General features: G+C 42.7%; 1 protein-coding gene across 4 annotated transcripts; it reads right to left on the reverse strand.

The window, feature by feature from the left end:
- Positions 1–2,245: 2,245 nt before the first annotated feature.
- On the reverse strand, positions 2,246–24,984 carry Mtrr (5-methyltetrahydrofolate-homocysteine methyltransferase reductase). Of its 4 annotated transcripts, none has more exons than XM_055597997.1 (15): positions 24,887–24,984; positions 23,762–23,930; positions 20,903–21,056; positions 19,029–19,146; positions 16,360–16,732; positions 14,977–15,099; positions 12,552–12,705; positions 11,624–11,712; positions 9,821–10,001; positions 8,100–8,142; positions 7,183–7,369; positions 6,376–6,494; positions 5,874–5,966; positions 5,594–5,776; positions 2,246–3,590 (listed from the first exon to the last, which is right to left on the reverse strand). In XM_055597997.1, the coding sequence occupies exons 2-15, from the start codon at positions 23,888–23,890 to the stop codon at positions 3,446–3,448; spliced, it is 2,091 nt and encodes a 696-aa protein (XP_055453972.1). In that variant the 5' UTR covers positions 23,891–23,930; positions 24,887–24,984; the 3' UTR covers positions 2,246–3,445. The 4 variants fall into 4 exon arrangements, with proteins under 4 accessions (XP_055453972.1, XP_055453971.1, XP_055453974.1 ...); XM_055597996.1 differs by having other exon boundaries at positions 24,823–24,984; XM_055597999.1 differs by lacking the exon at positions 24,887–24,984 and adding an exon at positions 24,679–24,774.
- Between the last annotated feature and the right edge of the window lie 40 nt (positions 24,985–25,024).

Genomic DNA, 25,024 nt, shown 5'->3' on the forward strand with positions numbered 1-25,024 from the left:
AGGATATATTGATAGATAATAGGTAAGTAGATGATAAATTGATAATAGGGAAATAGATAACAGATAGATAATAGGTCGATAGGTGAGTAAAGGGTAAAATACTCACTCATAGCAAAACTGCAGGTCCAAGAAGATAATTTAATAGTGGAAGAAATGCTGTGACTATAAAACTTAGAGCCTAAACATGGATATCCTCAATATTTCACTTTTGTCTAATGAAGTGATTCAAGATGAAAAGGCAGTGTAATTCTTTGGTGAGAGCAATCTTGGAAAATTGTATTAAAGCCAAGTCACATTCAATAAAGCACATTCCAGGAATGTGGGGTTTGACATAGCTAAGATATTAAGCACTTTTCATGGAAGGGGACACTCAAGTTAGTCCAATGTATCTGAAACATAATGAGAAGTAAAAGAACTGCCCTGAAATTCAAGAAGAAATCTAGATTTGAGCCTTATTTAAGGTTCTTTATGTTGCAAGCTATAAATTTATAGTTACAGGTGGGCTTGGCTCAAAATGCTGCCCTCCATTTGGTTGTATGTTCCTTAATTAAAGAATTGATAACTAAGCCATGTTTTATTTGTAACCCCCTTGGCACCAAATGTGTAAGGTCTTTTTTCCCTCAGTAATTATCAGTTCTCCAGATACCAAAAACAATGCCCTACAATTCAATTCAGTTTGACTATGACCAGAAATAATGTGGAAGCCACAAGCTCAGGGCTTGAACCAACAGACTGTTTCTACTTCAGACATCTCTCACAGGTGCTAGGCTGTCACATGTACATCTGAGCCATGTTACAAACCAGTGGTTCCCAGTCTCTCTTCAGGCCTGGCAATCTGTCGAACAGTTCACAGGCAGTAGGAAAGTCCTTAGCCACAGATAGCTTCTTAGATGGTTACAGCTCAGGCACAGACTATGGAAAGAGCAAGAGCTGCATGAGGTGAGGAGTGAAATGGGAAGGAACAGTTCAGGCTTTACCAGTTTTCCCTGGTTGCATTACTGTCTACCACCAAGGTACATCACCAACCCAGAAGCTCCTCAAACCCTGGGCTTCATTACATAGGAATGGCTGATGACCAGTTGACAGATGAGTAGGGTCTGCAGCTTGCTTCTCTCTCTAGAGGTTGGGAATGGTCTGAAATTCCTGATGACGGTGTCATGTTCCAACTTTTTGTAGGCCTAGTCTCATCTCAAAGCTGTGGAGGACCAAAAGTTTTATGTATTGACCCTACTACAGTCTTGGCAAATTTACTTATTAAGAACAATAATTTGTAAACTTTTAAAAATAATGGACAGTTGTATAAATGATAGCATAAATGAGAATTATACTTTCCATTGTTACGGATTCAGGAATAGCTGCATACAGACCAAACACCAGACTAAGATTGATGGAAGTTTATTGAATGCGGAACAAAAACTGGTCAGGGACATAATCTGGGCTGTGAGCCAGACTATCATGCTGGTCTGTTTCTAACACAGGTTTTTTTGTTTTATTTTTTTATTTATTTATTTTTTTTAATAGGAAAAACTATAACCAGGTAACAACCAGGTAACCAGGTGTAGAACTGCTCACACAAAAAGCCCACCCCAACTCCAGATGGTTCTTGGTCTCACGTCAGAACATACTTCTTTCAAGGTAGGTCATGTACAGCCAGTGCTCGGACTTCATTGAGCTCACACAGCAGGTTACTGGAAGCTTTACCCATCACCATTCATGTTTTTTTTTTTTTTAAATCTGTGTGCTTGCATTTCATTATCAACCGCTAATAAGGCCATGGGGAATGTCTGGTAACAGTGACACCCCAAGTCTTAAACCTCACTGGACCTAGAGAGAACCCAGATATCCTGTGCAGAGACCTAGTCTTGACTGGTCTCAACAGCAACTACAATAAACTGCTGCTCAGTTTTGCCTTTGGATCTTTCAGTTGTGGTTATGTGTTATAGAGCACAGGGCAGGCAGGCACCTTACCATTACCCAAGGAACACTGTTCTTTGTGCTTTTCTGTTTTGCCTTTGTCTACTGTGGCTGATGCATATAACCTACAAATGTCACAGGGTACAGACAGTATTTGGGTGGTGTGTTTTCCTAACCCTGATCTTATTTATTGCATAGAAAACACGTAATAGTGAAAATAGGCTATGTAAGATGGGAAAAGTAGAACAAGAAGCCACAAAGCCTCATTTAATACTACCATATTACCTTTTTTCAGATGTTTAATTCTCATAATGACCAAGGAACATTTCACCAGGTTATTTGTTTTTAATGTTGAATTATTAAACAAGACAATATACATTAGATAAAGTTTATTATAACTGTGATGGTTACATTGACAGTCAAGTTGACAAGATCTAGAATCACCTTGGAGACAGATCACTGGGCACGTCTGCAAAAGGGTCTTTAGACTAGGCTAACCGAGGTGGAAGACCCACACTAACTCTAGGCAGACCCATTCCATGGGTAGGGGTTCTAGACTGTATGAAAAGCAGCAAGCTAGCCAGGCACAGGCATCTTTTCCTTCCTGCCTGTGGATGTGATGTGACCAGTTGCCTTCATTTTCTGCCATTATGACTTCCCAATCACCTTGGCCTGTGCACTGGAACTGTGAGCTAAAACACTGCTCTTTTGAGTTGCTTTGTCCTGGTTTTAACAATACACACAACTAATGCAGAATCCTTCTATGTACTTTATTTGGCATTAGAAATCTAACTGGAGTATTTTAAGGCTAGGATACAATCTGAGCTGTCATAAAAGTCAGGTGTTAGGGCAAACCAACTCTATCAGTGATGAAAGGATCCAGGAGAACAGGACGTAACGTGACTGAAATGTACACATGATATCTTCTGCAAGGGGACTGCAAATGCCCCTACGCTATCAAATTGTGACACTACAAAGAATCATGATGAAAAAGGCAGGAAATTTCAAATATATTTCAAAATATATTTCTAGTACCACCCTCCCTTAATTTACCTCAAAATTAAAAGTTTATCAGGAATATAATTCTGATAGCAAACCACAATTAAATTAAATAGACGTGCAAAAAGTATGTTTTATATTTGTATTAATTTAAATATCAGTATAAATATTCTTTGGATATACTTCATAGAAAGGTGTGTCCATAAGGTTTCCATGATGTGCTCAGGCACAGGTAAGCAAGCCATCGATTACCTGTCCTATCGGGGAGCCTACGTGCAATGGGGTGCCAGGTGACAGATGCCTCTTCCCTTCCACATAGTGAGGTGCTGGGCAGGGCCACAGATAAAGAGTGGGAGACAACCTTGAGATTGCATCAGATAGTTTTGTTGTATGCATAAACAACCTGTTTCCAACACAACCTTCTCCAAGAAATGCTCAACAATTTTTAAACTCAGCTTCTGTAAAATTGTCTTTTGGCCTTTTGAAGAAAAACAAAGCAAACCAAAAAACCTTCAATGTCTTCTTCCCAGTTTTATGACCAAATATCCTGCAGGTAACGTTTCTCTTGCTTTAAGGCTGCCAGGGTCTTCATTGCTTGTAGTTTGTCAACTCCAGCTTCTCTGCTTATGATTTCTACAAGGGTGTCATTCACATCCTTAGCCATGTTCTTGGCATCTCTAGAAAACAAATAACATACTTTACAAGACAGAAATTTGTTTTTCATCAAATCCTCTTTTTAATTAATGACATTCCTAGTTTTCTCTGACACTGCCATTTTGTTTTCCACAGATATCCAACCTCACTTACACACCAAGACCTCACCCCTAAATAGAGCTGACCACACAGTTCCATCCTACAATCCTCCCTAGACGGCAGTATTCCCAGAGCAGCCTACAGCTTTATCCCAGGAGGGAGCTGGGCTCTGGCTCATGTGCCTGGCTTCTCCCTGCCATTGCTCCCACCCCCCAAAAGCACATAGTAGACCCACACACCCTAATACTTCCAAGTAGTTCACATGAAGTGACAGAGCCCTTCTCTGAGGACAGATCTTAGTTTTTGAGGGCAGGGGAGGCACCACACTTGTGTCACTGTCCCTTGCTAGCTCCATGTTAAGCACCACTGCTTCTGAGGGCGGGGAGTTGACCTCATTTCTCTTTGTACCTCCCAGTGCTCGAACAGTGCAAAGCACTCAGCAGTGGCTCCAGTGTTTGGATAAAGAAACTGGAAAAGATGACTAGAACACGGCCTATCCAGTCAGTTTCCCCCTAAGTAGCTGTGTCATCTGTCTTAATCCTCATCTTTCCCTCAACCATTTATCCCCATAGCCTGACCCCCAGTCAAACCTACAGGTCTTCTTTGCCTTCACCTCACTTGACTCTTGAGTTGGCTTTGGACAGGTCCCTCCTCATTCAGTGTTCCCTGCTCCCTGAATGCATTTGTGACTGGGGAGGTGACTCTGAGCTTTCATCTCAGCACACTCCACTAGTGCTCTATAGGACAGTAAAGACTTAGCATCTGGGAGAGGCTATCGCAGGAGGACTTAAGAGTCTGGAGACACCAGTGGTATCTCCATGTTCTCAATCACTAGTCACTGGAGAATCTGTGTGAGTAGCTGCACCTGCTTCTTACAAGTCTGACACTTTAGCCAAAATGCCCTCCTCCAACATGAATGTCAAGAACTTCAACATGAGCTAAATGAAAAGCATAAACCAACATAGTGCATGAATTTCTGCAGTGCTCTTTAGCTGAGAGCCAGAAGCTATTAGGGCCATGAGATCATCTAGACAGCCAAAACCAGCTTTTAAAAGCTAAAATTAAACTGGGTGTGGTAGCACACAACTGTAATTCCAGCACTTGGAGCGGCAGAAGCAGGAGGATCTCTGTGATTTGAGGGCAGCCTGGTCTACAAAGTGAATCCAGGACAGCCAATGATACACAGAGAAACCCTGTCTCAAAAAACCAAAAGCTAAAACTATAAAGTTAAAGGAAGGCAGGCAGTATGTCCCCAGGTAAGTGTGACTAGCAAGTGCCATTCCATCTGTCCTGCTGTGACATCACACAGTCATGGCCAACATTTCATCTGCATCACAGTTAAAAGAGGGAAGGGCTTGGCTGAAGATAAATGCTCAGCATGTTTTAGGGTAAATTTCTTATTTCAAAATTTCCTTATCTAGCTGAAAGTTTAAGAGTTGAGTTTTAAAAATTTTTATTTTCCACAAGGTGCCGCCTTTGAGTTTCTGCGACAGAAACTGCCAGAGCACACACAAAGTTTAGTGACAGTGCAAGTGACTCCCGCCTTCTTCCTGTTTGTCCACCACAAACTTTGCCCTAGAGTAAAAGGACTCCAACCTGATATACATTCTCAGAGTCAAACCCTACTTCCCTCTTGCTGACTCAATGCTGCGAATCACAAATTCTTCTACACAACAAACTTGAAGTGATTAAGGTTCTCATATGAATTTTCAGGTGCTAAAAAGATGTACCCAAAGCAAAGCATTCCCTGAAGCAACAGTCAGCATGAGCCACTGCTTTCTTGAAAAGAAATCCTGGCTATTAACTGTATACTGAATTGTTCACTGTGTGCATGATATATGTGAAAACAAAACCACAGTTATGTGATTCCTGGCCCCTCAGTCTATCAACAGTAGCAGCAGTTCTGTGTTCCTGTCTGGCCACATACCCACACAGGTAGATGTAGCCATTCTCTCGCAGGAGGAGCCTGGCCACCTGCTGGCTGTGCCGCTGGAGGTTGTCTTGCACATACTTTGGAGGGTCCTCCTCCTCCTTGGGTGTGGTATCTCTGGAGAAGGAGACCTTCAGGTGAGTCAAGACCCCAGTCTTGACGAAATGCCTGAGCTCTTCCCTGTAACGTAATACAGCATGGTCAGGGATGGGTGGTGGTTTAAAGATGACAAGGTCTGCAGGTTACAACTGTCTAATCACAAAGAAACACTCTGTACCTGAACAAATAGTCTCTGTCCTTATGTCTGCAGCCAAAAAACAGCCACATTGCTCCAAAATTTCCATCTGGGTGTTGTTCTTGTAGTTTCTCTCTAATGCAGAAAGGCAATATTTGATATAGTGAGCACAGAAACAAGTATCTTTTATCAGGAAATAGTACCAACAAACAGTTCATCGTTACACTGTTCCAAATGACTCATTTAAAATATCAGCATTTGCTTTGCTTGAATACTGTCTGGGTTTTCATGCTATAGCACTAAGGACTGACCCTGGGCTCTTATTTCCTGAGCAGATGTTCCACTTGAATGACACAGCAGCCCTCTAGACTGAAAAATGCTGTTTCCTTTCCCCACAGTGACAAATCACTACAGCACCTGATAGTAGGTAAGAACTTTTTAAGGTAAAAATTTTACAGCCAACACTCAATTACTTAAACATAAAATGTGTGATTCTGTTTCTGTCTGTGATGACAAGGAGCACATTCCCGCACTGAACACACACCTGTGCTGGAGGAAGCCGACAAAGGGGGCTATGCCAGTTCCTGGACCCACCATTATGATGGGGGCGGAAAGGTCATCTGGTAAGTGGAAAGAATTTGTTGCTCGAGGAGAGATAAGTATCTGGAATGTTGAAACAGCTTTGGTGAGTTTAAAGGAAAACCTAGGCAAGCACACAAGAGCAGATAAGCAAGACAATCTGTGTGAGGATGCACACCTGCCATCCCCCCGAGAGAAGCATCTTTAGGTTAACAGCAGCATCAGACCTCTAAAGCATGACCACGTCTCAGACTACAGAAGAAGAAGTGTCTTTAGTGAGCACAATTGGAGAGAGAGCCATGTTCCCTCGAGTCTGTGGCCCCCTGGGATGTTCCCCATGGCCCAGTGGATGGCGCACACTCACAAGCATATGGACAGCACTGATGGAACTCAGTCAGTTAAATCAATGAACGAATGAATACATAAATAAGGACATGAAGTTGATGTTGGGATGGAGATGTGATTGGGGATGTCCTGAGGGGTGCTGGAGTTGGGGGTGGAGAGTGGCTATAATCAAAATAAATTGTAAAGAATAAATGTTGCAAAGAATGAAAAAAAAATGTTTTAAAATTGGCAGAGCAAATAGCACGGCCCCACTGCCACCCCTCTGGTGTTCTGAGCTCATCACTGGCCCCACCGTCAATACCAGTCACAGAAAAGGCATTATTTTCTACAGACTAGACAAGCAACAGCAGCTTGCCAAATGCCTCCAAGTTTAAGATGTGAGTACACTATTCTTCAGGTGAGAACTGAAATCACACCATCTCAGTACCTTAGGAGCCAGGGCTGCACCACTGTCTGCATGCGAAGCTTCTGTATTTGGCTGAAGAAACGGAGCAGCCAATGTGGCCAGCCAGCCTGTGCAGACCCCCTTCCGCAGCGTGGCTGCTGTGGTGTTAGACGGAAACTCTATGATGTTAAACACGAGACGAAGCTTGTCTGGATGGACTAAGCTGGAGCTGCAAAGACACAGGCAAGCCTGGATGTCTCTTTCTTACCGTACTGGGCATAGGGGCCTCATCTACCTTGCCACTACCCTAGATAAGAGCCACCTTAACCCTTGCCTCCCTTCAATATTTCAGTAATTCTGTAGAAAGTGAGAAGTCGCAAGGCTCTTTCTTCAAGACTCACCACTCAGTATTTACCTGACTGATTTTATTATCATGAAATGACAAGGAACAAATACACTGGATATTATTTATTTAGCCAACAGATTTGAAAGTAGGTAAAGAAGACACAAAGTTCAGAATCACCAGGAGACACTTTCATGAACCTCAACCTAAGTTCTGCTGTATGCTAACAATGTGAGAAATGCAGGAGAACTCACTTACACAGCACTTGCTGCACTGTCACTGAGGCACAGGCCTGCTGGGAAAGTCAGGGGTGGGGCATTGGACGGTCTAGGCCAGCACTCACTCATGCTCCATAGCTGAACCTCCCTGTCAGGCCCTCAGCTGCCCAGGGATGGTGAGAATAGAGCCTACTGCCTTAAACAGGGGAATATCGGATGGTCAGATCCATCTGGACCTTCACTGTGAATGCCACAAGACAGAGGTTTTGGGGCTCTTCAGACTGCACCATGCTCTCCAAAGCAGGGGAGTTTGCAGCAACTGGCCTTGTCACTAGAGGGCTTGAAGCTCAGGTCCCAGGACTTTGGAGCTTCATATTATGCTAGTTAAGTATTCATACCTTGCACATGAGTATGGGCGAGGCTGGAGTTTAGGTAGGTGCTCTAGAAAAACAAACAAACAAACAAACAAACAAACAATTCACTCAGGTCTACTGAAATATGAACAGAAGAAAATTCAGGTTTTTACTCAACTTTCTTATTTAGAATATTCAAAACGGCAACTTCTCACTTGAAGTATTTCACTAGTATATAACGCAGTGATACACTGCTCAACTCTAAAGTCAGAACCAATGGTGGTGTCAGGGTAAGGGTAGTAACAACAGAGCATGAACAGACTACAGTCAACAGACCCATGGCTCTCATGTACGTAAGGTCCACCTGCAGGGACATGTGCCAGAGTTTTCAGAGGGAAATAAAGTCAAGGCCTCAAAAATATCAAAGACAGACTTTAGGAAAAACCTAGGAGGACGATATGCTTTTCCTTCTTGTGTTTATATACTTAATAAAGCCTATGCACACAGTGGGAGACATTCTCAAAGCAACTCCTTTAGAATCCCAGTGGTTTCAAAATGCACAGGGACTTGTATAAAAGCAACACATACGATCCATATTTAATTATCTGCTTACAAAGTTTGTAGTTTTTGTGAATAACATGCTATTTCTTAGTTATTTGGGCAAAACTTTGAAATATTCCTTCTAAACCAGCTTTTAGTAAAGCAGATAAACAAAATTTATTATAGAGTTCATTTCAAGTTTTAGATGTTTTAATTTTTTAAAGAAAAAAAATTAGATTTTGTAGGTCCCAATGACTCCCTGCAGTCCCCAACTTTTATTTGGCCAGGCAGCAGTCTCTACCATCTCCATAATCCCACTGAGCCAGAAAGCACTAGCCAGCTGGCTTAGGCAGAATGGGGCAAGCCCACATAGATTTTTTTTTTTTTTTTAAAACCACATTTGGGAGGAAGATGAGAGAAAAGAACACTAAGAAATCATGGGGAGAGAAAGCACGACTAGCTGTTCCCTGCACAGGCCTCGAAAGTGTTCCTGATGGCTTACCAAGAGGACTACAGGCTTTCATGCCATATGTGTGAATGCTAACATCTGGCCCTGAGCCACCACAGGAAAGCAAATGCAGGAACATAAGCAAGGCTACAGGATCCTACAGAGTACTCATGACCATCACTCCAGGAAACAGTGCCAGCCCCCCGAGTCAGCTACCTGTGCCCTGGTTGTGTCAAACTGTATTACAAAGGCCGCTTTTGCTCCTGAACACCTTGCTTCTGAATGCACACAGAGGATCTATTTCTGCATTCTACCCAGAGCACATGTTTCATTCAATTATACCACATGCTCACTGGCTTTGGTGAAAATCATTCTTTCCCTTTGAATATCCACTGTTTGATAAAATTCAACCAAATGACCTCACTGAAAAAACAAACTAGAAAAGATGGTAAATTCTAAGTTTAAAAAAAAATGGCTAAGTTAATAGAGAAAAATGATAGTGACAATCACTGAAAGAAAAACAGGAAAAAACAAAAAAATCAAAACATGTGGAAGAGGGACTCCAACTTCTAGAATGGTGCCCAGACGTCACTATAACCTGAAAACAAAATACAAGATGGACTTCTACCTACTCGTCGCCACCAGCCCGATTTAGCTCCTTCCACACTGTGTCTGCATAGACTTCCCAGGGAGGTCTGGGCAGACAGCCCATCTCCTTTACAACAGAGGCTCATCTGACAATGCATGAAGGACGGGGGCTGCAGAAGGAGCAACTCACCAAACAGGAGGCTGAGCGGAGGCTGGCAGGATGGGAAGGCAAGGAGGAGGTCTAGCAGGCAGACATTGGCATCCCGGATGAAACAGTTGTAATCAGCTGCTCCCTGTTTACTGCACAGCTCCTGTAGCCTCCGCTTTTCAGTAGCACTGCTGGTACATTCCACAAGGGCACGCAAAAATGCCTGAGGAAAGACATCAGCTATGAGCTACCCTATGGTTAGGGTTAGCTCTGTGAGTTCCAGGCCAGCCACAGTTACGCTGTGAGATCTTGTCTCAAATGAATAAATGAATGAATGAATGATCAAAGACATGAAAGAGAAAGAACAAGCTCAAATAGCAAAAAAAAAAAAAAAAAAAAAAAAAAAACACTGCAAGGTTTTAAATAAAACTTACTCCACAAACATTTCAAACATGTGTGCAAAGACTATCACAGTACAGATATTTCTGCTCATGCATTATTTTTCCCCATAGAAAATCTAGAAAAAGCCCAAATATTTATGATCAAATCAAGAAATTATGGTGCATCCATTAAAATAAAAACATAAGACTGGGGGGTCTTTCTACACCAGAACATGCAGACTAGATGTCTTGCTGTGGAACAGGAATTAGACTCCAGAATTAAACACCAAGGATGTAATAATAAATCTTTTACTTCCTATGCCCATCCATATAGATATTTTAATATAGCATATTTTGTGTAGTTACTTTTACATAAACTTTGTAAAATTAAAACAATTGGTAAAGTTAAAACAAAACTGAATTAATTAAACTTAAGAAGACGTTCTCATCAAAATGAATCATGTCTTAAGCCTTTCTCTCAGGTGGCTTGCTTCCCAAGACCAGCAGTACAGTAGGACACATTTACAAAGCAGAGTGGAAGTCTGTCTTTAATTACCACAATCTTTCTGCTTAGATAATTCAAGTCTAGTAAAGCAGTTTAGAAAACTGTATCCATTCAGAGGAATGTTTAGAAAAAAAGTCAGCTGCAAGCATTTTTTTTAACTTAAATTTTTTTTTTATTAATTACACTTTATTTACTTTGTATCCCCCCTGTAGTTCCCTCCCTCCTCCCCTCCCAATTCTTCCCTTCTTCCCCTTCTCCATGTATGCCCCTCCCCAAGTACACTGATAGGGGAGGGCTTCTTTTCCTTCCTTCTGAACCTAGTCTGTTAGGTCTCATCAGGAATGGCTGCATTGTCTTCCTCTGTGGCCTGGAAAGGCTGCTCCCCTCTCAGGGGATGGTGATCAAAGAGCAGGTCAATCAGTTCATGTCAGAGGCAGTCCCTGTTCCCATTACTATGGAACCCATCTGGACACTGAACTGCCATGGGCTACATCTGTGCAGGGGTTCTAGGTTATCTCCATGCATGCTACTTGGTGGCATTTTAAGTACTGTTCCTTATGTAATACTGACCTCTAGTGGCTCAGTCTATTAAAAATTTTCTCTAAACATCAATACACACTGCCAAACCCTTCCATTTCTCAGACTTTCCATTCAGCAGTGACCAAGCAGCACTACACAGAGGCTCTGTAGTAACAGTAGGTGACAGAGAGGGGGTGAAATCCCGCACTCTCTCAGAGTCCTGTCATGGAGTGAAGCGGGCACTGTGCACTGGACAGGCCAGGCTGCAACCTGGCACTGTGTGACCCTAATGTCAGGTGAAGAGGCAACTGAGGAGACCCATTTTCACAGGAGACTGTAGAGATACATCTGAACATGGTGCCAGATACCAGGCTTATCTAAAAGACATAAACAGAGCTCTGCCCATGTTCAGAGTTACTCAGAGAAGACAAAGAGAAATACCTTTTTAGGAACTGCTCGTATTTCAAGACACCAGGTGAGAATGAACTCAAGAGAACGTCCCTCAGGTACATGCTGCGGAACGGCAGCTCCTTGAGGCAGAAAGAGTGTTAGGCCAGAGGAAAGACATGACCACAAATACATTTTTAGAACATGCTTTGCATTCACCAAAATACAGCTGGCTGCAACACTTTGCACTTTATGCTACTATTGCTTATGGTAATGTTCAAGCAACAACTTGCTGAAATAAGTATGTCAGGACAAAACAGCCACTTTACAAAAGTAAAAGAATGATGAATTCAAAATGTACCAAATAAAATTATCTAAAATTAAACAACAAAATGGCAAAAGATGTCTGTATCCCATTAAAATGAGAACTAACCTCAGTGGCTGGAGAGACAGCTCAGTTAGTACGCATGCTAGCTGCTTTTCCAGAGGACTCCAGCTCAGTTCCCAGAGCCTACATGCCTGTAACTCCTGTTCTAGGGGACCCAGTACCCTTTGCTGGCCTTAACCAGGTACCAGCACAATATGGTATAGACACACACACACACACACACCACCAACCCAAAAATAAAAATAACTCTCTGAAAAGTAGGAATTTTAGGACTAAATAAGCTCAAGATTATATGCAAGTAATATTAATACTTTAAATAATAAATAACTTCTTTTATTTAGAGAAAATTATTTTTCCATAATAAAATATTACTATGAGAAGTAAACATAACAGGAATTTTACATGAAGGCTGTAGGCTCCTTTCATACCCACACTGTCCAATACACATAAGGTCCATCACCACACTACTCATTAACGTGAGAACAGCACCAGGAACCTGTCAGCACCAGGGTCTGTTTGTGCTTAGTGTGTGTGTGTTTGTGTGTATGCACATACCCCATGTGGCTGAGCTGGCATGTCCAGCACGCATCCTACCTTTCTTCTTAGTGTCCGTCTTAATTTTCAAGACAACACAGTGCGCTTGTTTATCAGCCAGCTGCAGCCTTTGAAGCAGGCTTTGTACTTCTGAATCATTGTTTGGACAGATCACATTGAAGGAATCTCCAGGTTGATGGGAAAACTCTGTTTTCTAGAGAAGGACCAAGGTAAAATAGAAAAAAATCCTGTGCATTAAAAAGCTTAAGGTATAAAGTAACAAAAGATATTTCTGTTATGGCTACTTAAGTGCAGAAACTCACAAACCAATACTAATCAAAACCAAGATCCAATCCAATTAGTCAAACAAACCCACTTTTTATTAATAGTTACTCCAGAAAAGACTGTGTGTGTATGTGTGTGTGTGTGAATGTGGGAGGTGGGTGAAGGGCATGCTGGGTGTGCTGGTTCACACCTTTATCTCATTGCTTGGGAGCCAGAGGCCCTCAGGTCTCCTAAATTCTGAGAGCAGCTTGGTCTACAGAGTGAGACATAATTTTAAAGAACAAACAAAAACATGCCAGGATCGGATAAAGTTCTAACCAGTAAGTCTGCAGATCCCCAGAATCCACACAAATGCTGTCGGGATGTGTGCCCACCTGAAAATCCAGCCTCGGAAGGTGGAGACAGGGCATGCCCACCCAACAGCAAGCCGCTTAAAGAGGTCAGTGGTACTGGAGAGCTCCGGCTTTGACTGAGAGACCCTGGCTCAATGAATGAGATGGAAGAGTATTCCAGGAAGATTCTTGTAAAACTAACTTTTATTTCACCAGATGTAATCTTGGTGTCTTACTGCCTCCGTCTGGCTAGTGTAGGCCTAGTCCTGGTACCTTCTAGCCTCCGTACAATCTAATCTAGGCCTAGAATGTTTTCATCCTGAGACTTACTGATGAATAAGCTCACCCATTCTAGTCTTTTCTGAATTGCTAACTTTCTCACTTACACACACACAATACCCCTAGGCTTAAGCTTGTCATTTCTGTTTTTCTATCAAGAAGCTCTTCTGAACCTTCAGACAACTTGAAGTGCTCTCATTTCTCTCAAAAACCAACCCAACAGAGGAATTTTACTTTAGAACGTGGTTGTTCTGGCAAGGGATCACATCCAAAGACCTTCTAGGTCTATGTGATCCAGCTGGCAAGAAATCATATCCAAAGATCTTCTATGTTTGTATGATCCAGCTGAAATAAAAAAACGCCTTTAATTCAGGAGACAGAGGAAAGCAGACCTGAGTTCAAGACCAGCCTGGTATAGAGCAAGTTTCAGGTAAGGAAAAGCTTAGGTTGAGGTATGGTGGTACACGCCCTTAATCCCAAACAATGAAGGTAAAGTTCATTTGTAGAAGGAAGCGGAAGCACCCATGTTTGAAAGTGATGTCTACTGAGTGGCAGAAATAGTGATGAATTAGAGAAAGACTCGACAGACTAAGATATGTCCAACTCTCACGAGAAGAGAGAGGAAAAGGAAGCTACTTAAGGGGCAAAGAGAGAGAGGAGGTAGTTTTACCAGGAAAATAACAGAGAGACATGCTGGGGAGAGAGAGAGAGAGAGAGAGAGAGAGAGAGAGAGAGAGAGAGAACTCAGGTGAAGCCCGAATGAGTCAGAGAAGGAGCAGGAACCAGATTAGAGGAGATTGTTAGTTTGAGGCCAAGCAGAACAATTCATAGACCATACTGAATATGTCAGCTGGAAGAGGAATTTGAGCCAGAACAGCTGAGTTAGACTAGCCAGGCCAGAGCTCAGAAGCAGTGAGTCTCAGAGGCTGAAAACATTCCAGGCTTAGGTTAGCGACAGAGGCAGTAAGCCCCCAGACAACAACTGAACCAGGCAAATAAAAGTTAATATTATACAACCCACTTAATTTCTTGGGACATTCTTCAAGAAAGGGCTGAATCAGTGACTGAAGGGTCCTTCATTGCATGAGCAGATGCATTTGGTCTCATGAATGGAGTTCAAATGACTATGCACAGCCCCTTGACACCACAGGCAAATGTCCTCTTACTATCACTTTTCTGGACAGGTTCCAAACCTTTACAGATCATCTAAAGAATCAGAACTACTGCTCTGAGAAGTTAACGCTTTCCTGACTATGGAGCCTGAACTTTATTTCTGCCTCGCTGGATGATCTTAGGGGAACAGCTTCTTTTTTTTGGCCTGTCACAGGTGAAATGCCATCTGGACTCCATGACTCTCCTGTACCTTAGGATCAGGCAACAGTGCCTCGCTCTGCCATATCAGTACCAGTCACGTCTCATCTCACCTCTTCTCTGACATGGAAAGGAGAAGATCAGGACAGATCAAGAATAAAATGACCAGACATCTTGCCAGAGATGTCTCCTGCTCCTGGGTGTAGTGACGAGGCACCCCAAGGGCCCAAATAGTTTCAGATACAGCCATGCTGAGAAGAAACTGTGCAACAACTTACGGAAACGTCCAACTCCAGCAGCAGAGTAGTCTTGACGGCATCATTTGTAGTGAGCTGAACAGCTTTTGAAACTGGAACTTCAAAAACTGGATCCACTGAGGTCACAGATACCTGGCTTTCCTCCTTGAGAAACAAATGGGTTAAAATATAATGAGATGCATAAGCAGGGGAGATGGGCTGGTCAGCAAAGTATAAACACAATTCCCAGAACCACATTAAAAGTTGCTGAGACAGACAGAACCCTAGAGCTTGTGCCCATCCAGCCAAGCCAGGTGAGTAGGCCTGATGTAGGAAGGGTACTCTTAGTTCTAGTTACCTCAGAGGTATTTGTAACTAGTGGTCCCAGTAAGGATAGCACAGAAACCTAATTCCTTATATTTCCAATTTCTCTTCTAACCTGATTTTTATATACATTTAAAAATAGAGAACATTTTAATAGGTGTGTGTGTGTGTGTGGTGGGCGGTATCTCTGGAACGTGACCCTTAGAGGATATACCATCAGTACCAGCTCAGCCCTCAGCTAGCTCTGTAGGAAGCACTAGGCCTTCAAGGTCATACCCTGTCTCAGCCACGTCTCCTTTGAAAGCAGCCTAAATCCAATGAGCACAATGACTATAAACCCAGGCCCTGCATCCCAACTGCAGAATCAGTCAGTTTTCCAATATCGCATGGGATGTTGAGGCCTTTGCTGAGAATATACCACAGTTCAGCTTCTCATTGTGTCTAATCCTGCTTTTATCCCTTCAGCTTCCACACAACTGTCAAGAAAAACATCTCACAGTTTGACTCCTGGGATCAGTGACATTCACTGCTAGAGTAGTCTAAGCAGACTGCTAAAACGAGATGCTGGAATAGGGTACCCATCTGGGTGCTGAGACCTTCCACAGTCACAGATGGAAGGTGGAGCTGCAGCGTGAGAGTAATGTAAATGCAGAGCAGAAAGAGTATGGACAAGATGGAATGCTGAGGTTCTGTACCACAGAGCTAGATGAGCTTAGAGTACCTCAGACATGATGTGATTATCTTGGCAACTGAAAATGAAGACAGAACAAGAATGGTGCTATGAAAGGCTGGCTATGTTAGAGATATAAAAAAGAACTTAAGGAACATCAAGCCATTTGTAAGACAGAGATGGGCACAGCTTTTCTGGAAAGGTCAGTAAAATTCTTTCTTCTTTGCAGCCCTCTGGTGAGCAGCAACAGCCCACAAAAGCAGCTACAGCAACTACATAGCACAACAGGCATGGCTGCTGAGGAACAGGAGTTAGAGCAGAGGAGATGCTGCACTTGGTCCATGAGTTGCGGACCTCTGTTCAGATGTGAGAAAGCAAACACTCACAGTTCAATGGCATATGAAGCATAGAGCATGAAGGAAATCTCTCACCTGGCCAAGAGACTCCTGAAGATGGACCTCTAAATATTCTGGGGGCAAAGCAGGAACACTTAGGGAGGTTTGTGAGAGTGGGGGAACTGAATGGATGAGTGAAGATTCAAAGTCTTCAATCAGACTTGGTTGACTCTTGTTCGTCTTATTTTGTTCCCAAAGCTCAGAATCCTTTTTTCCCAAGTCCTCTAATCTCAGAAGTTCAACTTGTGATTGGATGGGTAACAACTCTGGCTTCACGGCAGCGCTCAAGGGGGCATCTGATGCCCGTGGGAGTGTGTCCCCCATCTTTTCTTGTCCTGCGAGTGACTTAAAGTGCTTTGTGAGAGCAGCCCAGAGTCCAGCAATCCATGGCTCTACCACAAGCTCTAGACTGGTATGGGATAAAAAGGAAAAACAAACAAACAAACAAACAAACAAACAAACAGATGCTTAAGTTGTCCACTTGAGTTCAACAATGAGACAACAATAGTCTGTTCATTTGGCAGAGCACTGTATGCAACTGTTAGAAAGACTAAATAGACTTAAAAAAACAGATTAATTTTCAAAAGCATAGCATTGTGTTGATTATCACTCTGTGTAATCAGAACAGAGCAAATGAGCTGAGATGCGAAGCTGCTTGGCCCTGATGAGAGGAACATAATTACTCTTATGGTTGGCCACCTGCAATTAGGGAGCCAGCATTTTACAGGTGTGTTTAGTCCCAATGTCTCTGACAGAGCTTAGCTACACTCATTTTATAAATGATCACTCTAGCAGTTGATGGCACCACCTAATTTTGTCTCTTGAATTTACTGACCTTTCTCCTGCAGGTCTCATCAAGAAATCATCCTCAAAACTACATGTTTCACTAAATGTTTCCTTCCCTTTCTACCAATTTTTAAACCTATCTTTTAACATTTTTTAATCAATTAATTTTTTTCGAGATTTTTCAGAGAAAATCTGATCTCAGAAGTAATTTTTTTTTAAAGGAAAGCTGAATTAATCATACATTCATTCCTAACTTGTAGAAGCTCAGCTAGAACTAACAAGTGTAAAGCAGGCTACAATGTCCCTGATATGCCAGGAGCAGCAGTGAGGAGAGGGCTAGGACAAGACAGTGTCAGAACACTGAAGAAAAAAAAATATCACTTCTCATCTTCACTGAAAGGCAGCATCAAATCCTAATCACTAGGTTAAGTTGCTATCTGGAGGCTCATCTCAGACTGTAAATCCATGGGCTATATACTGCATCGATCCTGAGAAGTCTTCACGAAGACACGTTTACTGGGAAGTTACACATATAAGCATCACTCCTGTACTTAAGCAACAGTAAGATGACACTACCAGTAGTGGTGGAAGGAGCTGATGTCCACTCAGTGCCCACCGTGAAGAAGCACGGTCCTGAAGGCCAGGAACACCGACCAGTCTGACCATGCCCAGAAGCTTCACAGTTGATCCTGCCATTATCTATCACAGGCACACAAAGATGAATTGACCAAAGTTTTGGTCATAAAGTGGGGATGGAAGATTTCAACGCAGGCACTTGAGTGCAAGTGCATTCTTGGTTTCAGCCTGGAGAGACCTCAGACAGGAATATCTTCCACAAAGCACTTTAACTTCAGAAAGCTGTGAGGCTGAACACTTTAGATGTGCTAACTACTGAAACACATTCAGGAATATTAATACTTGATTGAATATATGACCCAAGACCTTCTGAAGAAGTGCAGTAACCTAGGAAATGAGCCTAAAGGATTGATACAAGCATTATCCTACAATTAAACATAGTGCACAAAAACAGCTGAAAATAAAGCCACAGAATGAGTAGGCAACAGGTGGAAATGTCAGAACTTTGTCACCACAAAGAAACTATGCAGCAGAGTCAGGAACCATACCCAGCCACAGCCCATGGAAGGCATGGGCATCAGGCATGATGTGAGGAAACAGGAGAATTCTCCAGAGAAGCAGGACACTGGTGATGTCATTATTTCCATAAACAGGTTATTTCCTAACACAGTGTCTGAAAAGCCATTCAATATTTTTACCTAGTCAAAACAAAACACCACCAACAAAACACGTACTATTATCTGGCTACAACAATGATAGTTAAAGGCTAACCAGTTGATTGTGACATCAGAAGGAAATACGTTACGAGGATTTGGAAGGCTGTGCACAGGCTAAAATACTAAGCTGCAAAAATAAAAATGGAAAAAAAAAGGCTAATAGTGCATGCCATTAAGATGGAAAGCAACAGCTGAGAACGCTATGGTCAGTGTTGCTTGGCCTGCAGGGCTCCTTCCACTAGAGGAGATAGAGGAGATGCAAACAGGGCCCCTGTGTGCAAGGCGGAGAGCAGACATATAGGCAATACCAATGTGACCAGAGACAATTTGCACTTTTATAAATATGTCTATACTCTGAGACGTCTGTCACTGTGCTGGATCCTTCCCTCTTTCCATTAACAGATACTGGAGGGCAGGGATGGGGCACAGACGATGGATGACACAGACTAATCATTCTCCCTCCAGTCATCTGACCTTCCTGGGTCCCAGAGCTAAAATACTGAAATCATGATGAGCAGCGTCTCAGATGACTGTCAGTGCTAAGCCAAAGCAAACGTTTTTTATAAGCTCACCAACTTTCATCACATGTAAGAGCGCACTGAAAAAGCAGACATGCATTGCCCTTACCCTACACAGTCATCGGCATGTCCGGTGTCATAGAAATGCTGGGCTCCAAGCTCCTGAAGTCGTTTGTCAATCACTTTCCCTCCATTGCAGAAGTATGTGTATTCTGAGTCACCCAAACCTGAAGAACCCAAACAGGTGCTCAGGGGCATACAAAGGCTCAACAATATCATAGACAGAGACAAAATGTCTAAATACTTTCCCACACTCTTACATACACAGCAAGAAATAATATATACATTTACATTTTCTTATTGTTTTTTTCAGTAATGTTCTTCTACTGTACACCATAAAGGCACAGATAGAAACAAAACAAAGACTGGCTACTGGTCAAATAAATACATGTTTAACATTTCTGTTTCCAAGAGTTAATGTAACAATACAGGAACTGAAGAAACAGGTTAACCTGGCTTTGAAACCCAGTATCTGTACTGTACACTTTCCTAGCCCTGAACTCAACAGGTAGGGACAGCCCGTGAAGCAAATGCGTTCAATCTTTGTAAGGAAGGTTTCTCGGAACACAGCCGCATCTGTTTGCTTACAAGTCATGGTGGTTTTGAAGCCACAACAACAATGTCCAGCAGCTATGATAGACTATGTAACCTAGAAGGCATCAAATACTGATCCACCCCCAACAGTATTTGCACTTCTGAACTGTACACCAGACATACCTGTGAGTCACGCTGTGCCTGCTTCTGTCAGGTCAATGTAAAGAATTGTTCCAGTCTTGCACACTGAGAAAGCTAATGTTTCATATCTGCTTGACTTGACAACTGAGTGAACATGTCATAGGTCCATACATGGACCCAACACTGCCTAGAATGGCTGGATTAGGCTTCAATATGATCTTTATAGAAAAACACTAAGAAAAATCTAAAACACGATTTATACACTGTGGATGGGTTAAAAAGAAACATCTGAGCAATGCAGGTTTATCTGTGCTACTCTCCTAAGCATATTCTTCACAGATAAATCACACAAACCACAGGTCAGAAAATGAAGCCATACTTCCTTTCCAGTACCACTGTTCTCTATGCAGGAACCTCTGGTTTTTAGTTAAAATTTATTCTGTGCATACAAACACACACGCAGGCATCATGGTATAACAGGAATGTTAAAGCATTATCTGCAGGATTCTGTCATGTAGGTCTTGAAGGTTGATTCAGGTCATCAGGCTTGGTGGCAAGCTGCTTTACCTGCCAACCTGTCTTACTGGTCCTATGCTGGCCCTTCTGGTCCTTGTCATAACCTGTGTAAGCTATGCTCTACAAAGACCCAGGCCATTTTCTTAACATGTGATAGATATGACTATCAGCAAAGAGGTATTACTAACTATGGACAACAGAGCCCCACCTCTGAATATCAGAGTCACTGCTGGCAGGCCAAGTCAATGTAAAGGAATTACTAAAACTCCCTAGCTGGTTCTGATGTGCTAGGGGCTGAAAACCAGAATTCTGAAGTTATGAATATAACTAAGAACAGAGCTTGATTCTGTGACCTGCTATTTTCTTAAACAACTAAATATCCCAAGTTCTTGCTCCTTCAAGAGTTCTGTCTTAGGTTTGGAGTGAGACCTAGACATTACATTTCTACAAACATGCCATGGCTACTGGTGGGGTTCTGCAGAGTTCTCGGCAGTGTAGCTGAGTGGTAAAGTGTTCCGCTAGGGTGCAAGGGCTTGGGTTTGATCCTCCAGATATATCCAGGACAGGGAGAGGAAAGGATCAGAGCATTGCTTTGCGGCATAAACTGGAGAATGATTGACATTTCTGTATTTTATATAGACATAATAGTTATATAAAAACACTCATATAATTATATTTCAAGATTTTGAAAGATATATTCACACATCAAAGCAGTAAAATTAAAATAATTACCCAATAATCCATATCGCAGGTGAGCAAAGAAGTCTGTGGGTAGTGTCTTGTCCTGTATTTCTTTAACAAACTTGCGGGCTGTGTCAGGTGGATCTCCGGTACCCGTAGTGGATACAACCACCACCAGAGGAGCAGTTTCAGTTTTCAGATCATACTACAAAACGGAGAGCAAATCAGGATACAGCATTGCATGAATGTGTGATTTAATACACCAGCAAGAGCAAGCCAAAACAAACTAAGGCAATCAGCCTCCTTTCCTGTCTTGCATGTTTCCTTTTAATTTCCCTCTGGCCAAGTTATTGTAAACACATACCAGTGACCAGTACTGTGACCAGGGGCCTCAATCATGCTTCCCAATAAAGAAAAGAAACACTGCCTTTTAGTTCACTTTTGCAGATGTTCACCATGATGGAGGCTAGGAGAGTTTAACACATCTTTGCTCCACATGGTTCACTAAGAAAAGCCTCTCAGGCTGCCATTGAATTCTTCAGGAAAGCATGAGAAGTAAAAAGGCCCATCAAACTGTCTGGAGGACATCCTGAGAAGGAAGGGGTAAAATGGGTAGGTCATAAATATATACACACATGAAAGTAAAAAGAGCAAAGGGGTTTTATGGGGTCAAGGTGAGTCAGAAACAACGATAACAGACACAGTGTACCCAAGATTAAAACATCAGAACAGGGCTAGATGTGGTAATTTATGCCTTCAATCTCATTACTTAGAAGGAAGAGGCAGGCAGTGCTGAATTCAAGGCTAGCCTGGTCTACAAAGGGAGTTCCAGGTCAGTGGAGGCTGCACAGTGAGCCCTGCCTCAATAAATACACTTTTTAAAAAATGTCAGAACATAGTAGCAACACGAGATAGCCCAGCATACAGTGCAAGCTGCAGCTCTGGAATCTTTATCACATCTGAACAGTCACATGTATTACAAATGAAACAGAGGCAATGACACACAGATGAACAGAACATTATTTTAAAGGGGAAAATTAAGTGCTGCCTTTTGCTAACAGCTGCCTGTCAGAATCAGTGTTTCCTTCATGTTTGGAATATTATCAAGGGCAAGAGGATATGGCTCATGTTAATTCTTTTGAGGTTTCTTCTACTGCTTATGAGCATTGCCTAGTTTAGATTCAAAGAATTAACTTTAATGCTGGGCATGGTGGTGCATGCCTGTGATCCCAGTACTCCTGAAGACAGAGGCAGGCAGTTTGTTGTGAGTTTGAGGTCAGCCTGGTCTACAAAGAGAGTACAGGACAGCAAAGACTACACAGGGAAACCCTGTCTCAAAATACCACAAAACAAAACAATAACAAAACAAAACAAAAAATTTACTTTACATGTCGCCTCAAAGTCACTATGCATTCAGGGCTGGTTTTGAATTTCTGATCCTCCTGCCTCCATGTCCCAAATACCTGGATTGCAGGTGCATGCCACCACACCCAGCTTATGTGCAGTGCTAATGACCAAACGCAGGACTTTGTACATGCTAGGCAAGCACTCTGCTAATTGTACTACATTCCCAACACTGTTTGGTTTTTTTTTTGTTTTTTGTTTTTTTTGTGCCTGATTTAACACAGGGCCTGACCAGCCTTCACTTTTTTTTTCATGCCTATGGATAAGGACTTGGGATAACTTCCTACTAGGCTGTTAAATGTTAACAAGGCACTACAGGAAGCATGCTACCATTAATAGGACTACTGTGAGGTAGAAAACAGAGGGCTATCCTTTTCACTTAGATCATGAACAACTCGCAAAACCATTCAGTCATGGGGAACAAACAGCTTGGTTCACGCAGCATTAAAAGAAAAAACCTAAAAAATATCAGTGACCTTCCTGCCAAACGGATGCCAGCCCAGCTAGTAAGGTCAAATAATAGGCCCAACAGGGCTGGCTTTATGACACATTCGCTGCTATTACAGAATCTAGGAATAGCAGCATGAGCATTGTGGAATGTTTACTCCGAGCTACTGCTGAGTGAAAGGTCAGTCTCATTGGTGGTAACCTGGGAATCTCAGCCACAGCCACACTGGCAGAGCTGCATGAAGGCGATGTCTCCTTCTGTAAGCATAATTAATGATTTACCATGTCGCTGATGGTCCAGCCTAGTGAAACTGGTTTGTGAGGCCAGAGCAAACTGAGCTGGAGTATGGGAGGAACACTGTTCAGATAGCTTCTGCGGTAATGGACTGAATTTGAGGGCTAAGAGTAGCACAAGCATTTTGCTTGAACTTCTGGGAACCATCCATTCTGGATACCTCAGATGGAGGATGGGGCACAGTGTGGCCACGTGCTTATCAACTCACATAGGGACTTCTCAGAGAAACTGTGACCCATACAGACTAGTAGTCCTTGACTGCAGCAGGCTTACTGGATCCTGAAGACACATCTTTAAATTTCAGCTCATTAAGGAAGCCAAATAGCCTTTCATTTGGAGGAACTCTACAATGAATGGCATAGTCTTTTGAGGGAACCCAAAGGGGCACTGAGTTTGTAAGGTGGAAAAAACAGAAGGGCAGACAAATGCATACAAAAGCAAAGCCATCACATTTGTTCTCACAGCCACTTGAAATAAAGGAAGCAGACACCACTGTTAGCACTTACAACGAGGTAGTATCTGTCTGCTTCAGTTTCTGAAATTTTTAAACTAGTTCAAACGTATGCTTTACTTTATGTTTAATCTCAAGTAGTTGGCAGGAGGATCCCAAGTTCAAGTTTTGTCTGGGCTATTGTGAGTTCAAGACTAGTGTGGGAAAATCCGTGAAACAAATAAGTAGGAAGGGATGGATATATAGCCTCATTCCACAACAGATTATGTCATAGCACAAAAACAGATAAAGTCACAGTAACAGCTGCCCTTACCTTTTCCGACTCACTAATACAGTGAAGATCTGCAGAAAACCCGTGAGACACAGCCTGCTCACTTATTTCTTCCGCTATGGCCTTTGCCTGTCCTCGCTGAGTAGCATACAGTAACAAAAACCTTCTCATCACTTCAGGTCATCAGCAGTAACTTGAACAAAAGGCCAGACTAAAAACAGAAAGGGAAAAGGGTATACTGTTTAATGGAGTGGGTAACCTGCAGGTTTTTAATTCTACCATCAGTCTTCCAAAAAAAAAAAAAAAAAAAGAATTCAAGGATACACACACACAATTTGAAATAGCTGTCTCTAAACTTGCTTCTGAGCACTCATTTTAAATGAACCACAGTGTGAGAGGATTAAGATGGGAAGTATACAAAAGTGAGACTCTTGACTGCATTGCCCAGAAATCCACTCCAGACTTCCAGCTACTTCTGAGTCTTGCAAGTGTCATTCAGAAGTGCATACTTGTAGGAGAGTGGCCTGACTGCTCATTTGTACTCGGAATTAGGATCATAAGCCTGAATGATGAAGGATGGCAACGGTGAAGGGCCTGGCAAAGCTCAAACACTGTGTCACTTTCAAAGGTTTTTGTTTCTGCCTTTCAAAAAAATTGTAACTGTATGATGTTCCCTTCAAATCATGCAATTCCTGTTTCCTGAAAGTTTCCACTATTGTATAAACCAGTAGTTAGTGTACACGGACTTACACCCAGAGACCCCGCAGATAACCTAGAGTAAAATGAAGGGAATAAAGGGCACTGCGATTCCACACACCGGCATTCTATGTAGTGCTAGCGCCAAATGGTTGTCGATCTGTAGGGAACTCTTTCGGTGAGTGAGGCAACTATAGTTTTATGCTCTCGTGGCTCATCTGCTGGGGACCTGGGATGCAAAAATTAACACGAAACACTGCTACCGAGTTGACAGGACCAATGGGTGAATCGCAACGCGACACGTGTGGGGCCCTCGGCGTTTAGGGGGAAAGGTGACGAAGAAGACTCCTCCCCACGGCACCGTGTTAGGGACCCGCGGCCCGGGAGACGAAAGACAGCATCCTTACTGAGCCGGCGCCAGTCCCGGCGCCCCGTCGCGTCGGTCGCTCCCCGCCACCCTGAGCCGAGTACCTCGGGGCGCCAACGCCAGTGCGGGCAGCCGCTTTCCTGTGACTCCGTCCGGCAACACTGCGCACGCGCACAGGCACACCACGAAATGCTCCGCTCGCACCACTAGAAATGTCGGCGGACCTGGGCCAATCGTTGATT

Source organism: Psammomys obesus, unplaced genomic scaffold (genome assembly GCF_907164565.1).
Source record: "Psammomys obesus unplaced genomic scaffold, mPsaObe1.curated_primary_1811, whole genome shotgun sequence".
NCBI classification, from domain to species: Eukaryota; Metazoa; Chordata; class Mammalia; order Rodentia; family Muridae; genus Psammomys; species Psammomys obesus.

Coding starts and splice junctions, on each gene's coding strand:
- Mtrr (XM_055597997.1), bottom strand. CDS start 23,890: ATGAGAAGGTTTTTGTTACTGTATGCTACTCAGCGAGGACAGGCAAAG. Junction 12,706..14,976: donor TGCTGGAGTTGGACGTTTCC/GTAAGTTGTTGC, acceptor GTCCTTCTCTAG/AAAACAGAGTTTTCCCATCA. Junction 7,370..8,099: donor CGCCCATACTCATGTGCAAG/GTATGAATACTT, acceptor GTGTCTTTGCAG/CTCCAGCTTAGTCCATCCAG.